At 37.8% G+C, this 17,107-nt stretch overlaps 1 protein-coding gene across 1 annotated transcript in view; it reads right to left on the bottom strand.

The window, feature by feature from the left end:
* The window catches only part of STRIP2 (striatin interacting protein 2), a 1,652,725-nt gene that overhangs the window by 54,951 nt on the left and 1,580,667 nt on the right, over positions 1–17,107 (bottom strand). The window contains exon 19 of the mRNA XM_044088838.1: positions 3,078–3,182. Coding sequence (XP_043944773.1) covers positions 3,078–3,182 — 105 coding nt within the window. The remainder of the gene's footprint in view (positions 1–3,077; positions 3,183–17,107) is intronic.

The raw sequence follows: 17,107 nt of genomic DNA, 5'->3' as shown, positions 1-17,107 counted from the left end.
TAATACATAATATAATACAATATAATATAATATACAATAACAGGTCATTAATATTCAAAAACATGCATGCTTATTGGTGAGCCCAACCAGTATGCCCATTGTAAATTGAGCATATACCAACAGAAAAAAGTCCGGTCACCCGGACTTTCTTCTATTAATAAATGCTATGGCTTTCCAGTTTCCTTGAGCTTTTTTTTTTTTAAATAGTGTAGGTAAATCTTCAATATATCACACCTAAGAGTTGGTTATTGCTATTATACAATATTTTTACTTTTCTTAAATAATGTCTTTGTATAAGGGCGCAGTGGTGTTCTTCCACTTTCTTTATGTATCCTGGGGCTTCTTGATGTGCTATGCATGCGGATAGAACTTACATTCCCACGCTTACACAATACATCAGTGCTTTAGAAAGGAAGCAACAAAGAAATGAAGATCTCTGTTTTCTTTTTTTTTAAATAAATTTTGAAATCCAGACAGTTTAGAGGTACAAGAGAGAAGCAGGAGAAATACAAGGAAAATCAGGTACGTTATGCAAAACTAAAGAAATGTACCTAATTTGTTCCATTTCAACGAAGACTTGTATATCACATGTATGGATTTTTGTTTCACGTTTCCCATAATAATCAAGCTGATAGACACAAGTGTGATAAGTGCCACAGAGTCTATATTCTTAAGGTGACTGATACTTGACATGTTCATGTTTGACAATATAAAAGTCAGAATTTCGGAAGATTTGTTTATAATTGGGGTTTCAAAGTTGTAAAGCCTGCAATAGATAATCTGGTAGACAAGTGGAGATAACTATCCAAACAGTGAAAAATCTAATGAGAAAGAGGCGTAACACACGTTAGGATTGTCATCCTGCAGTTTTGAAATACAGGTGCATACCACTGTAGGAAATCAGACTCTTGCCATGTCAAATATTAATGACCAAAAGGTTGACATGCAGATTGCCTACTTCAACTGCATTACTGGTGTCTAAAAATCAACATTAAATAAAAGATGTGCTGGAAATAGATTAAAAGAGACGGATAACATCCAGATTACCTGACAGGGATAAACTAAGAATTCAAAAGCCACGGGAAAATCTGCAGACTGAAGTTGAAGATAAAGCAGCTAAACCAACATCCAGTATAGTTCACTGGAAAGACAGTAAACTGTACAGAAGAAACTGCTTAAGACAAATCTGTTGAACTGAATTTCCAGGGAAAAGAGCCACTGTAGTTGTGATGACAAATCTTGTTACATGAAATACAGACAAAAAAGTGATAGTTAAGAGCTGTCGGGAGACACTCCTAAAGTCACGACTACTGCAGTAAGAACGGTTCTAAAAGCAAGACCAGATGCCCAGTGTAAACATTCCTGTTAAATACTCCAGATCTGCTAGTCTGCAGAATAAATTAAGATAGATATGGACTATCCCACATTTAAAAATAATTCTATGGACTGAAACAATTCATTATTAAAATGTGTTTTTAACATGTGCATCTTTAATTGCAATGTTAAATACTTAGCACAATGTTAAGGCTAATTGTACAAATGCTCAGTAAAACTTAAATGCAGTTCCTCATACATATACAATACATGTGTATCTTACAGCTTTAAAAGAGGGTATTATATACAGATCTAAAGCTAACTAGAGTTGTTTGTATATTACATGGTACACATCTATTCTAGAGAATTCAGCTTGAATACAGACCTCATGGAGTTTAGACTGCATCTTTTGTGTTTCAGTATTATTTATGGCAATATCAAAGAAAGAAATTGGGGACTAATGACAGTTTCACCCTGGAAAACACAGACTATTCTGAAGCTGAGATCACTGCATATCTCTGTCTGTAGTGGCCTCATATGATACCTTCCAACAGTACAGAGATAAACATGACCACTAAAACCAATAGTCTTCGCCTTTAGCAGATGGTGGAGCTGAAAAATTCTTTAAAGTAAGAGGTTGTAAACTGGTGTGGCCTAAAGGATACTCACTCTTGCAAACGAAATGTTGGATCTCTTAAAATGGACTCCAAAGGACCAAGTCTTGGCAGAAACATTTTGCTAAGACAGTGGTCTTGAATGCTGCTGAGAAATGCTTAGTCCTAGACTCACATCTCTAGTAAAAGTCAGGAACAGGATTACAGGCAAACTTTGCTTTTCAAGTGATTTTCATCTCTGACTGCCTGAACTTCTGTGAGATAAGAGAGGAGTATACATAGATCTGAACCATGAAACGTTTGAAGACTTATGTTTATTACTGCAACTGGGAAACTTTCTTGAATTACCTCACTTTGTATTGCTAAGCGTTTTCAATTCCCACCTACAGAAAGTAAATAAGACATGACATTGCCTTCATCTTGATTGTCCATGCATGACGAGACATGAAAAGTCTCACTTCCTACCCACTCCCTTCCCTTGTACCTTTCCCATCTTTTGTTTAAAATGCTTGGGGGGGAACTCTTTGAGGATAAGGATCTAGATGTGGACTGGAATGTTTTAATTTTCTTTTTTTGCATGTTTGGCAACATTTTGCCAAGTACATGATTCTGTAAAGTTTGACATCATTGCTTCACAGCCAAACTGCACATTTGGGACAGAAGCTGACAGCTATCAGCAAGATGGTCTAAGTCTTGGCAGATGTAATGACTGTCACTGTTTTGTGGTAGTACACAATTGCATGGATGCTTGTTTGTAGCATTCTTAAGTTGAAAAGAAGAAGACATGAAATTTGAGCATGTTATGTGATAAGGAAATTCAGCATCCCTTTGTATCGGTGAGAAAAATAAGAACAAATGATTTCAAAGACAAAGCTTGTTCTAAATGCAGGAATGAACTGGAACATGATGGAAAGAGCTGAGATAGGAGTCTTTGGAAGAGGACTGCTGGATAAAAAAATGTAAAACCCAGAGAATGGCATTGGAGTGGTTTAAAAAGATTTGAATCAACTTCAAAAGTCACCTGGAAGCATAACTTGCAGTTTTTCATGTTGTGAAAACAATGACGGACTCTGACTCTTGGGATGTGACTTATTGGTATGGCTAAGGTACAAACCTTATAGATAAATAACTGAATGAGGCAGTACTCACCATTGTCCTGGAGTGTTTCCACTTGGTAAGTTTGTTGAGGATCCTCAGCAAGTTGATGCAGGAGAAGAGGTTCCTCCAGCAAAACTGGTTGATGTCTCCCGCCTCCTATGCATACAAATATGGATGAAAAATACAGGTTAGTTGAATACGAAATAATAATTTGTAGGCTTCTACGCTTCCCTAATAAAGCTTTAACTTTCAGACAACATTCTGCATCCGTGGCTTATTCTAAAAATAAAACTCTTGTTTAAACTTTAGGACATTTAAAAAGAATGTTAGTTAACTAAGTCCCTTTTATAAGTCCAGATCTTTAAAAATAGCAACATTAGCAGAAATGCCAGGTGATACTCCCTGTTGTAAAACACTTCACATCACTTTGTTTTAACTTGGGAATCTGACCATTCTGCAAAAGACCTGATGTTGCTGATGATATATCCATTAAAGAAAAAACAGATTTCCGGTACTTTAGCTACTTCCCACCAGAATCTATTCAGAAATCTTATAAGGCTATCGTAGTGCGAGGACATAAGGAACCAAATAACAAGGGAATTACAATGTCTTATCCTTTGCAAATAAAGTAAGGAGGGAAGGAGTCAGGGAAAGTAGACCTGCTGATCTAGATGCTACTGAAGAGCTATGATTATGTCAGGCATCTATGCAGCTAGCTTGTCTTTTAGGTGACAATCTCATTCATTAGAAAATGAGCTCCAACCACTAACTATTACGGAATTGGGGGGGCTGCTAATGGACAAGTAAACAGTGTAATTCTGAAATACCAGAAAAGTCGAATAACAGCCCCACACTGAAAATTTTAAATAACTAAAGAAAAAAAAGTCATAGAATTGCACAGGGATCCTGGAAGTAATCCGCCTCAAAAAAAAAAAAAAAAGAATCAGAACTGAGTCACAGCTCAGCTGAAAGATTCAGAAAACAAAAATAATACCATTAAAGCTAGTACTTGAAAAAAGTGGAAAAAAGGAAAAAGAAGATGAAGAAAGAGTAGCAAATAATGTGGAGAGACCTGCAAGTTTTGATACCTAAAGTAGAAAGACTGGAAAAGAGGTCAAAAGGGATGAACACAAGGTTGACTTGCATCCCATAAACCATCCTAGAAAACATGTTGAGGGGATTCTTGGAATGAAAGCTGGCAGTGATGGGCAGAATCCCTTATGTATGAAATAAGGAAACAGAACGTCTATCATGGAGAAGACTGAGAAAAGTAAGAAGTCCATGCCATGTTGGCATTCATCCACTCTTTTCAGTTGTGTCATTGTCAAAGAAGAAGAAAATGCGCCTTAATGTTTCATTACAGTTAATGTGGTAGAAGGCTTTCTTGCTGACCCACACTGAAGGTAGACACATTTTGAAAACATCCAGGCAAGCATGAAACCCCTACTTTGTAACAGTGAAAAACAATATTACCTGCAGTGGAAAGAACAGTATCAGAGCGAGAGACAAGGTGATAAGATGGGACAAAAAAAAAACTACAAATTAGATACCAGTGGTTAAATCAAGCAATAGAACTGAACAAGTCAAGAAATTAAGGTGCTGCTTCCAAGAAGGAGGCCCAGTATCTGGCAGTGAGGAAGAGAAACAGTCAAACAAAATGAAAGTCACAAATTAGAGGAATGGAACAAGAAGTACAAACACCAGTGTTAGAAATAAACTGGAGCCAAACAGAATGATGGAGGAGGAAGAAACCAGTGGTAAAGAAGGTTTGGGATAACTGCTGAATACAGAAAGGCTGGTTCAGAAGAAGTAACTGAGCTCTGATTCAGCATGCCAGAATCTAGACAGAAATAAGGAAGTGAAGTGGTGGGGTGACTCACTGCTGCCTGCTACTATATGAAAAGCAAAGTAAACGAGCACAAACTGACAATGTTTGTGAGTTATGCATGTGGGAAAATGAAATGTGTACGGTTGAACTGATGATAGTAGACAACAGAATAATGTAATCCACAGAGGACAGGGTAAGGGGAATACTGACAAAATGGTAGAGGAGTGACTTGAAAAGAAGAACAGACAGAGGACATAATGGCTAAGAGTAAATTAAATCAATTTAAACAGATAGGAAAGAAAAGACACTAGGGGAAAAAGAGCTTAGAAGCTTGAAAAGGGGTGGAAAGGGGGATCTAAAGGAGACAGGGAACTGCAAAGGAACACATGGCAGTAAAAGTGACAACAATGACTGGAGTGGTGGTGGTAGTATCGGGGAACCAAGTTTGTGGTGAAAATGTGACAGAATGCATACATGCAGGAGACTGAACAAAGGGCATAGTGTTCAATGGAGAAAAGACTAGAAGACCATGTCTATAATGGGCAGGGAGGTTACAAAGGAAGTTAAACTAGAGAAGGGAACAAGTCAGGTCTTCATTATCATCAGGATTATTTTTACTAGTAAGAGATTAATAGGAAAAGAGAGTTGGAGAGGATTCAAGAGGTTATTGAAAAAGAACAAAGCTGGGAAAACTTTAAATTATTTGAGAATGACTGTTATGTTAACAGAAGACAAAGACAGATGCCTGGACTCAATAATGGAGAAATTAAAAAAAAATTGAGAGGCAGTTAGGGTACGAATTTATCTGGAAGTAAATACTGTATGTTATGGTAGGTAGAGGGAACAGAAAATTATACACTGTAAGGGGAGAAGGAAAGAATATTTGAATTTGGGGTGTGTGGATCATGGAACCAGACAATAAAGAACTAATGTAGAGAATAACAGACTGCTGCCTAAGTGAAGCATTGGGGAGAAAACAGTATGCAGGGTAAATGTGGTGAAAAGTAGTGATGGTATTAAGAACTACATACACACTGAAACTTCCAAGTTGGCTGCACCCTGATCAACACAATTTCAGCTTTCCCTGTGTGAAAAAAAGAAACTGAGAAATAAGAGCTAGTAATTCTGCCAGCTTGAATATAATTCAGTTAGTGGCTAGTAAGTAAAGTGTCTGGATGCTAGCAAAGAAGAAAGGTAGAAAACCTGAAGGAAAACCAATTAGAAAAGGTGAAAAGAAAACACTGACTGGGAAGACTCCTGCAGCTGTTCAGCAAAAAGCAGTTCAAGTTCTAGGTTTGGTACAAGCAATGGCTTCCAGCAATTTAGAAGAAAAAAATTAAATCAAATGTACTCCGAGCTGATTAACATAAATGAAACACTGAAGGAATATATCAACTCAGATAATAAAATGCTTGAAAAAAATACATGAAGCTTTAACGAGCTGTTCAGATGAGATGATAAAACTGCAGAAATCAGAGGCTGACATGAAGAAAAAGACTGGCTGAGTATGAGAATTCTCAAGAAGAGATTTTTTTAAAAAAAATGGTAGAATTAGAAGACAGTGCACACAAAGGAAGCCAGAGATTTTCTGCAATAACAATGACACTGGAAGGAACAGACTGTATTAATTTTATGAAACCATAAATAAGTATCTGGACTGGTACTGCAAAGCAAGATCTGTTAAATCATTACACTCTGGTGATGCCTCCAGGAATTTCTGAGGTTACATTCTATTGACGCCTCTGGGCCACAAATATTGGTTGTTCACATTTACATTAATAATTCCAAAACCATGCTACATACAAAGTATTAGAAGATTTCATCTTAAAGCTTATACAATGGCAAACACAACTATTCTGATACTTGACCTCTGTCTAGTTCAGTTAAAGAGATATTAATTATTGTTCATATAATATTTACTTATATTGTCATACACTGTTTCTTTTAATATACTGAAAACCAAGTAGCACAGACAGAACTGCTTAGCCTCATATGAAAGCTGTCAACTGGATGAACAAATGCTGCTGACAGTATGTGTTCAACATGAATGGTTGCTGAGGTGTTTTAAGTTGTTTACAAAATATTATACATAACAGTTACTGTGTTTTCTGTGACTTATAAAAATCCAATTTAAGACATGAAATCTAAAGAACACTACCACTATAAAAGAGTATTTGTGATGAGGAGTTTGACGTCTACATTTCTTTAGTAACCACCATGGTTCCAGAGATATGAACATTTGGTTGAAATGTGAAGACATAATTTAATGTTATCAACAAGCTTAGGCACTGCTCATTGGAAATTAACATGCAAATTACCAGCACTACATTGGAAGGAATGAGTTAACTGAAAGGGAACACTGAGTATATGCTACAAACCTGTCCATGAGAAAGCAGTCAAGATCTGTATTAGTACAGATGCAATCATACCAGCAGAAATAGTTGATCCTGACAAAACTGTGGCAGAAGGGCAAAGTATTAAAAATTGGCGATAGTAGAGTATTTGTGGAAAATGATTATTCTCTGTACAACAGGCATAAGAGAAGTAATTTATCCCAGCAATCAGAGAATATAGACACAGGTATGAGATGCAAGCTGCTATATCTAGCTGTCTTAGAATATTTTTCCTGGAGGATCAAATACATTTTTAGCTAAAGAAAAGGCTAAGGAGGAAATACAAAAGTTTATCCAACAAAAAGTGAGTCATCAAACAGAAGGGGACTCTGCTTCTCATTCTTCTGACAATAAAGCTCATAGAGAGACTTTGCCAATGAAACCTTTTTCAATGTTCTAAAGGAAAATGCTTGAGAGACAGAAAAATCACAAGAGCTGACTATTAGAACTGGGAGTACATTGGATTCAATCTAGAGTCTGTTCTTGGGAAAAGGAGTTAAACAGGAAGAAGACCAGCAGCACTAAAATTAGTGAATAAACATGAGATTATAAAACATCAATCACATTTATGAAATATGGCATTGCAAAAGAAGTGTCTGGGAAAGACTGGACTTTTGTTGATTTTGCGAAACTTGTGAGAGGACTATAAAGAACATACCCCCTATTTTACATCATTAATGTTTAGAAAAGGACACTAAAAAGGGGGAAAAAGTAACTAAGTAAAACATTTTTTTTGCTCTTAATAGTATTTTATAAAACATTCCAAGATATATACTGCATGTTATACAGTAAAATTGATTTATGTAGTCAGAGGTATCTTAAATGTTGGAGTGTGTCTTTACATTACTGTTGCAAGTGTTACAGATATTAAAGTAAACAAGTATGTTTTAGTTTTAAGAAATATAGGTATTACAGTGTAAAAAGAGAAGAAAGGCTAGAAAAGAGCAAGTTTGAGTTGGTATGCTGTAATCTTAGGCTGTTGGGGTAGGGATGGGGTGTAAAATTACACTGATTATATTATATATAGAGGTAAGATGTTTTCTCTTATTTTTGCATAGGTGAATGTCTGGATTATTGCCCTTGGCTTGCTCTAAAACAAGTGTTTTCTGTAAGCAACTAGGCTTGAAAAATGAGAAAAAAAATGATGAATGCCATGACAAGTGTTAAATTTCTTGCATATGTAATGATATTAGCTTTTTTTTTTAGCAAATGTTCAGTGGGTTAAGAAGTCTGCAACTGAAAGCAGTTGTACATTCTGTTCTTATGTTTCTATGGAAACAAGCTGTTTGAATGTGTAAGCAATTAATCTTGAGAGTTGTGAGCATTGTTTGATTAGGGAATGCAAAATTTAAAGGTATAAGGTATAATAGTAAAAAATAAAGTTTGGCATTACTGGAAGTGGGTAACAGACAGCAGCTTCCCTAGGAGCCTTGATACATCAATACATTTAATAGATCAGCGCATAATTTAGTTTTATTTACAGACAGCCAGTGCACTTTTTCTTAAGGCTAAAAGTTAATGCTTTCTGAAAGCATACAAGCTATTTTCACACCTAGGAGGGGATCAGAAATAAGAAGATAATAGACAGCATTCAGAGTAAGTGGGAGCACAGGCTGCAACATGCACTTTACCATGGGTAATCTTAATTTTAAATTAGGTAATGCCTGTGGGTGCAGTTGTTGATTTGGTCCAATTGCTCCTATCAGGAGGGTTAAATGTCATTTTTTGAAGATGTACATAGTTTTGTGTATTTTATTCTAAGTTAATAGGCTATGGGGATGCTTTGAACATTTATTTAGTTTTTTTGTTTGAGTGTTTTCATTAAAACAAAATGTCCTGAAAAATGTGACACAGGTTCAAATGGAGATGACAAGAATCAAATGTATGAAAGATCAAACTGCCAAGCATTATAGTACATGTAATACAAAAACTGGAAACACACATTTAAAAAACTGTCAAGTATCATAGTTGTGAAAAATAACTTCTTATCATAATGGCTATGTTATCCACATTATTTTGGAATGTAAATGGCCTTATAGGTATGGACAAAAAGGTATGAGTATTGCATTATATTAAGAAATGCATAGTGCAAACAGTAACGCTATAGGAGACAAATCTGAAAATGAACAGGCATGCAAATTTGATAAAAAAGGATTTCCGGACAGGTATTCAGCAGAATACCAGAGACAAGTTAATTCTCAAATAAACTGATATGGTATGTGAGAGATATATTTATACAATGTCACTGGAGGCAAAGTTCTCACAAACATACTTCGAATGTCAATAAGGTTGTCAGTAGTATACACTCTGCACCCATTACACATAATTTAAAGCAGATATATAGACCCACATGAGGATTTCAGAATAGATATTAAGCAGAATACCAGAATCAAGTTAATTCTCAAACAAATTAATATGGTATGTGAGAGATGTATTTACACAATGTCACTAGAGGAAAAGCTCTCACATAAAAGTACTCCTAATGTCAATAAGGTTGTCAGTAGTACACACTCTGCACCCATCACACACAATTCAAAGCAGACATAGAGACCCACATATGCTGAGGCACTTAAATGTGACCTTCCTAAAACCCAAAGACCTCCTAGACAAAGTACACATAACAAATACCCTCTACTTATTAGCCCATAAGGCAAGCCATCACACAATCCAACATTCTGGTCATTGAAAACTCTACTGTAAGAAACACTAATGTTCCTCTTGCTGGGGTGTGTAAGGAGAAAGTCACGGTCAGTTGCTTATCAGAGGCTAGGATCCACCACATTACGCATGCAACCAGATCACTGAACCATAAGAACAAGTATAATTCAGTCATAGTGACCTGAGATGTACCTCCCTAGACTAAATGAAGAGAGACATCATAGAGCTCAAGGGAATATGTGTCCCAGGCTGGTATGAGCCTAGCATTGAGCAGCATTTTACCATTTCTATGGATGATGCTACAATATGAACAAAAGATGAGATGACTGACTTTAATAATTGGCTTAGTTTCTGGTGTCATTCTACGGGGTGCAATATTTGTCAGCATGGAAGGAGATGGTTAACAGACCAGGCTTCTTTTCGAGTGATGGTCTGCACCTCTCCCCTCTAGGCTTTCAGATATTAGCTAAAGCACTGTCTTCCCCTGTAATGCCTCTTTTAGGCAATGCCAGACTGAAAGTGCTCCCGACATAGCAAATCAAAACCAAGAAAATCTAAAGGTATTACTGCTCAGTGCTAGGAGTCTAAACAAAATACTCCACTCCCTAGAAGCTCTCTTCGCCCTAGAGAATGCTGACATCTGTGCAATCACTGAGACATGGTTTAAAGCCACAGACAGCACACCAACTGTGCAAGATTTTAATTCCTTCCACACATTTAGACCAGCTACTACACAGACAGGGACTAAAGGTGGAGGTGTCTAGATTTACATCAAAAATAAATATACCTTAAGGCGGGTCAAACAGGACAATGCACCTGAGCTACCTCCATGGTCAAATCACCATAGGCAATATCCAATACCACTTCCTTGCACCTTATAGGTCCCCCTCTATGACCCAGGAAACCCATACCATGTATTTAAACTTATTGGGAACACCCACCATCCAACCCAATACCATATTGATGGGTGACTTTAATTACCCCATTATTAATTGAGAATCCTATACGACACCAAATGTACATGCACAGAGATTCCTGGATTTTGTAAACACAAACTTTCTGAACCAGATTGTCAATACACCAACCAGCAGTGCAACCTTAATGGATCTGGTACTCACTAATATGGGAGAGTGCTGCACACCCCCTAATTTGATGTCTTCTTTGTTAAGGTCAGACCACAAAATAGTCTCCTTTGAAGTAAAAAATAAAACTTAGACCTCCACCTAACCCTGGAATATTCAAGAACTACTCTAAGGCTAACTTCTTGTTGGTGCTGTGGTAGCGTTGTCGCCTCACAGTAAGACACTGTCCAGTTCGATTCTCAGTTAAAGCGTCTTCTGCGTGGAGACATGCATGAATGGGCGTACCTTCGTTGAAGGCTGTGCGTCAGGGCTGGCAACTTGGTACGTAAAAATCAACTGCCAATCATTAAGGGACCGGAGATCCGCTGTGGCGACCCCTAACCGGGAAAAGCCGAAAGTCACAACAACTCTAAGGCTAACTTCTTGCTTTTAAATGATAACCTGGCAAAATGTCAAGCTCCCATAAATAATGAGAACACTGCTGCCTATACAGAACTGTTCACAGAAACCCTGTACAAGCATGTTAATAATTGCATAGAGGCAACTGTACCCACTAGGAAGAAGTACAGAACTAACTCAAAAAACAAGCCACCCTGGTGGAATCACAAAATCAATAGGCTGTACAACAGAAGGAAGAAAATCATGGGAAAAATTAGGAGGTTGAGCACCTAGCAGGATGAAAGCATCTCATCAAACTAAACAAACAACTCAATGAACAAATAAAGTCTACCAAAGCCAAATTTGAGGTAACTTTGGCCTCCCAGGCCATGGACAACCACAAGGCATTCTTTAGCTATGTCTGCAACCTCAAATACAATACACAACTGTGTGCAGAGCTCATTGCAAATGGAGCCACCTATACTAAGCCAGGATATACAGCAAACCTATGGGCTGACAAATTCAACTCCAACTTTACCCCTCTCTCCCCCTCAACCTTCCCTCAGGAAATACCTCCTACTGCTATCACTAGGGAACATGCCCTTAATGCTCTCTCTAAGGCCAAGAACACTGCATCAATTGGCCCAGACAAAATCCCAGGATGCCTTCTAAATAGCACAAAACATGACCTATCTGGTCCTCTTGAATTACTACTTAACTGCAGCCTCCAAACAGTCTTCGTGTCTCATGAAAGGAAAACAGCAACAGTCATCCCTCTGCACAAAGGTGGGCCATCTACAGACCCTGGAAACTACAGACCTGTTAAGTCTCACTAGACTTATATGCAAAACCATGGAAAGAGTTATCATGGAAATGATTAATAAAGATATAGTAAACCCCCAGACATTGGACCCAACCCGGTTTGGTTTCATCAAGGGCAGGTCATGCCTGCTTAACCTGGTGGACTTCTTTGATAAGGTCACCAAAACAATGGACAGGGGAAAATAGTTCACATTGACTACATTGAACTGCTCAAGGCATATGATACAATACCCCACTCACGCATTGTTGACAAACTCAAGAGGTTAGGTAGAAACCCAGTATGTCACCCAGTGGGGAGCCATCTGGCTCATAGGACCCAGGAAGTTAGAATTGGGGAGCCCACCTCTACAAAGAGGCCAGTCGCAAGTGGAGTCCCTCAAGGATCAGTCTTTGGACTGCTCCTTTTTGGCATTTACTTCTCTGAAGTCAAGGCCAATGTCAAAGGTCTCTGGCTGACTAAATTTGCAGATGATTGCAAATTAGGAGCTGTCATTGAATCTCACACCAACACAAATGTTCTCCAGGAAGGGCTGACACAGACAAACAACTGGTTCAGAGCCATGGATTAAAACTAAATGCCAAGAAATGCATAATAGTATCCTTCAGGAAGTCATCCACCCCTGGTAACTTATCATATTGACAACACACCCATTACAGTTGACCCAGCGGACATAGGGACACACACAGACAGTAATTTCACATTTGACCATCCTGTGTCTATGGTAGTGAGGAAATTTTTCTATGTTGCCAATATATAAACAAAGGTATGGCATCTAGGTCTATGGAAGTCATTGTTCCACTGTATTCAGAATTCATCAGACCTATCATTGAATACAATGCCCCCTTTGCTACGTACCTAACCATGCATATCCAACAACTGGAATGTCAACAGAGGTTCTTCACTAAAAGAATACAGGGCGTAAGTAAAATGTCCTCTGCAGACTGCCTCAATGGCCTATCCCTGTGTTCTGTTTCCTACTGGCTGTTGAGGGGAGATTTATGCCTGGCATACAAACCCCACTCTGATGGACCTCCTGCATATCCACAAAACAATCAGCACCAGAATTACCCACTCTAAAGACTTAAAGCTTGCCTGTGATATAAATATGACCTGCTGGAGAGACAGGTATATATCCCAGAGACTATCCCGTCTCTGGAACAGGCTCCACATCCATGTGAAGCAGAGTTCCTCCCTACACCATTTCAAGTGTAATTTGGACAACTCGATGGGAAACAGGAAATTCATCCCTGGCTTGGTATGTATGTCTCTAATTGACACAGATGACCTGCAAATGGTTCATTTTCTAAGTCTGTTTGTAACTGTTTCATCCCCCTAGTCCCTGCTTACATTTACCAAGGATACCAGAACTCGTCAGAGATTTGGGATGCATAGCTAGCCTTAAAAAAGGCTCTTGTGGTGATTAGCCTAGTAAACGCCTATGAACCTATGATCCTATGAACAAAAGAAAAGGCAGCAATTACACTAACTGTGTGAGGAGCTGCAACAGTAATAGCAGATAGAAAAAAGATAAAAAAGGTAGACTTGTGATAGTAAGGGGCTACTGGCAAGAGAGGAAGATTATGCTGGGATGTATTTACATTCCACCAAATATTGCTATTATGGAGCTCAAAACAATTTCAGCAAGGAATATTAATTATAGGTGGGGACTGAAACTTGATTTACAACAATGATGGTGTATCTGGGGTACCTAGAAGCGAAATATAACAAAAGAAGGTAGGTGTCTGAAGAAATTTATGAAAATATTTAGTATGGAAGATATGAATTCAGTAGTAGGAACTCAAAGAGAATTTACATATTCTCCAAGGTACAATAATTGGGGTAGACTAGACAAAAATTATATTTCACAGGAACATGTACATTTAATTGAAATCTTCAACACACATCCAATAACAATTTCAGATCAGGCACCAATAAAAATTAAGATAATGCAAGGCAATGACGTTAAATTGAGACACTGCCACTTTCCTACATACCTGTTAAAACAGAAATTGAAGGAATGGGTTGACAAAATCATTTGTGAGTTATTAGGGAAGAAAGAAATTTCTTTGGAAGTTATGGCTAGTGAGTGGGATAAAATAAAAATTTAGTTTAAAAACATGGTTAAAATAAAAAGAAAAAGACGTGGTTAAGAAGTAATAGGAATTATTTAGAAGGGCTGACAGACTGCAAGATAAGGGGAAACTCACAGAACAAGAACAGGTATGAGTGCGAGTGCTACAGGCAAAATAATGGAGTGACTGGATAATATACTTGAATTTAGAAAGACTACTGTTAAGCAACTGTTTTTTAAATACTGGCCTAGGTCTTTGATACCAATCCCTACTCAGGTATCATTGATAAACTCACCAAACTAAGCATCAGTCCTTACATCACTAGGTGGGTTGTAAATTGCCTCACAGACAGGACCCAGGCTTGGTCCTGGGCCCTCTCCTGTTTGGCATCTACTTCTCAGAAGTCCAGGTTAACACAGAAGGTGTCATTATCAACTCCCCAAGTGATGCAAACATCCCACAAAAGGGCCTCTCTGAGACCAATAACTGGTGTCAGAACCATGACCTGAAGCTTAACGCCAAAAAATGCGTTATCATCCCCTTTGGAAAAAACTAATTTCCCATGAATTACCACATTGATGGGAGCCCACTGAACACTGAAGAAGAGATCTGGGCACCCAGGTCGACAGCCACTTCACCTTTAACCACCACATTGCCACTATGGTCAGAAAGTCCTTCTATATGGCACATTATAACCAAAGGTTTCACATCCAGGAAGAAAGAGGTCATCACCCCTCTCTACTAATCCCTCATTAGACTAATCATTGAATATAACGCCCTGTTTGGCATGTACCTGACCAGACACCTACAAAAGCTGGAGAGGCCACAAAAATACCTCACAAAAAGGATCCTAGGCCTTAAACACATATCCTACATGGACAGACTCAAGAAACTTTAACTGTTCTCAGTCTCTTATCATCTACTTAGAGGTGATCTCTGCTTGACTTACAAAGCCATGTCTGACCCAGCTCTACTTGAAATGCTACACCTAAAGAAATCCCAATCCCCCCGTGCCACATGCTCCAGAGATCACAACCTCATTACCACAATTAACAGAATATGCTGGAGGGATAGGATCATCTCCCAAAGACTGCCCATACTCTGGAATAAGCTTCCCATTCATGTCAAGCAGAGCACCTCACTAGCCCTCTTCAAGAGAAATCTTGACGAGTGGATGGGTAACAGAAAGTTCACTCAAGGGATCATTCCAGTTGCCCTATTGGATAGGGGCACTGTAAACTAACATCAGGTGGCACGGTGCCTGGGCAATTGTTTTGGGCTAGGCTTGTAAAGGCTACAGGGCCATTAGCCTAGTACACACCTATGAACCTATGAATTACCACTTGTGACAAAGGTAAATTCACATTTATATAAAATTAAACAAACCATATTAACAAGTTCACATTTACAAGCATCATACCTCACATATATTCTCCTATATAATATAATCAATCCAACATTACATAAATTGTTCAATTTCTGCCTTTTCTTAAACCTCAATCCTCCTCCACAGCAGCTGTTTTTGATAATAACTCTAGAGCACAAAAACTTTTAGCACAACAACTTTTGCAACAGAAAGTAGAAAGGGTTGTCACCAAACGTAGACCGCTTATAACAAGAAAAATAACCAGAGATTCTGTAGAGGTATTAGAGATATTTTGGAAATTTTATGAATATGTATATAAAGCAGAGAAATATGGAAATCAAGAAAAAGCACAAATGGAAATATTTCTGGAAGACTTTAGTATGGCAAGGTTAAAGTTAAATGAGGGTCAACAATTAACAGTTAAGATAGGAGGAGATGAGATAAGTGATACATCATCAATCTTTAGTAAAGTCTCAAGGAACAAATGGAATTTCTATGGTAGTTTGGAAGTTAGGAAGAAACAATGTTATAAAGATCTGGAAGGTTTCGTTTAATAGTATTTTAAAAGGAGGGGAATCACCAACATCTTTGAAGAAAGTGGTGGTGGCTGTAATACCTAAAGACAGTAAAGACTCAGATCCCAGCTTCATATAGACCCATATACATTTTAAACAATGACAACAAAGTGTTTATGTTGCCAAAACTGACATATATGGATCAATATGTTTTTGTGGACGGGAGGCAGACATTTGACAACATTAATAGAAGAATGATGATCAAAAGGGAAGCAGAATGTAAGAAAATACTGCTGTTGTTGGTGGGTCTTGATGCAGAGAAAGCATCTGACATACTAAGCTGAGACTTTATGAGTACGGCAGTGGAAGCATCTGCATTCTCTGATACAATAATACATTTAATTTGGAGGATATATGAGGGAGCGGAGGCAAAAATTAAAGTGGAAGGGTTTCTGTCTCATAAGTTGTGTCTGAACAGAGGATCCAGGCAGAAGTTTCCTATTTTCCCTTTATTTGCTTTATTTTTAAAGCCACTGGCAAAGAAAATAAGGGACTTAAAAATTCAAGGATTCGGTATGGTAATCAAGAAAAATGGTTTTATTGCAGATGATATTATTTTGCACCTGTTAAATCCAGAAAAGGACATTTCTGTGTTGTGCAACATTTTGAAACAGTTTCAAGTCTTTTCAGGGTATAAAATTAGTAAAGATAAAACAAAGGCTATAGTCATAAATTATGTATCGACACATGAACTGGTTCAGCAGTACTCATATTTATGAGGACAAGATAAGATGAAGTATTTAGGAGTATGGATTAAAAAGGCTTCTGTTATGGCAGCTAAGAATATGTCAGAAGAGACTAAACAAGATATTACAAAAACTGGAAGAGCTTGTTTATGGATACGGATAGTAAGATACATGCAGTGAAAATATTTTTCAGTCCTTTTAGTTTTATATAAAGGTCAGA

Source organism: Protopterus annectens, chromosome 11.part0 (assembly GCF_019279795.1).
Source record: "Protopterus annectens isolate FY-2018-M chromosome 11.part0, PAN1.0, whole genome shotgun sequence".
In the NCBI taxonomy this organism is placed as follows: domain Eukaryota; kingdom Metazoa; phylum Chordata; order Ceratodontiformes; family Protopteridae; genus Protopterus; species Protopterus annectens.
This window is presented reverse-complemented; position numbering and strand designations above follow the sequence as displayed.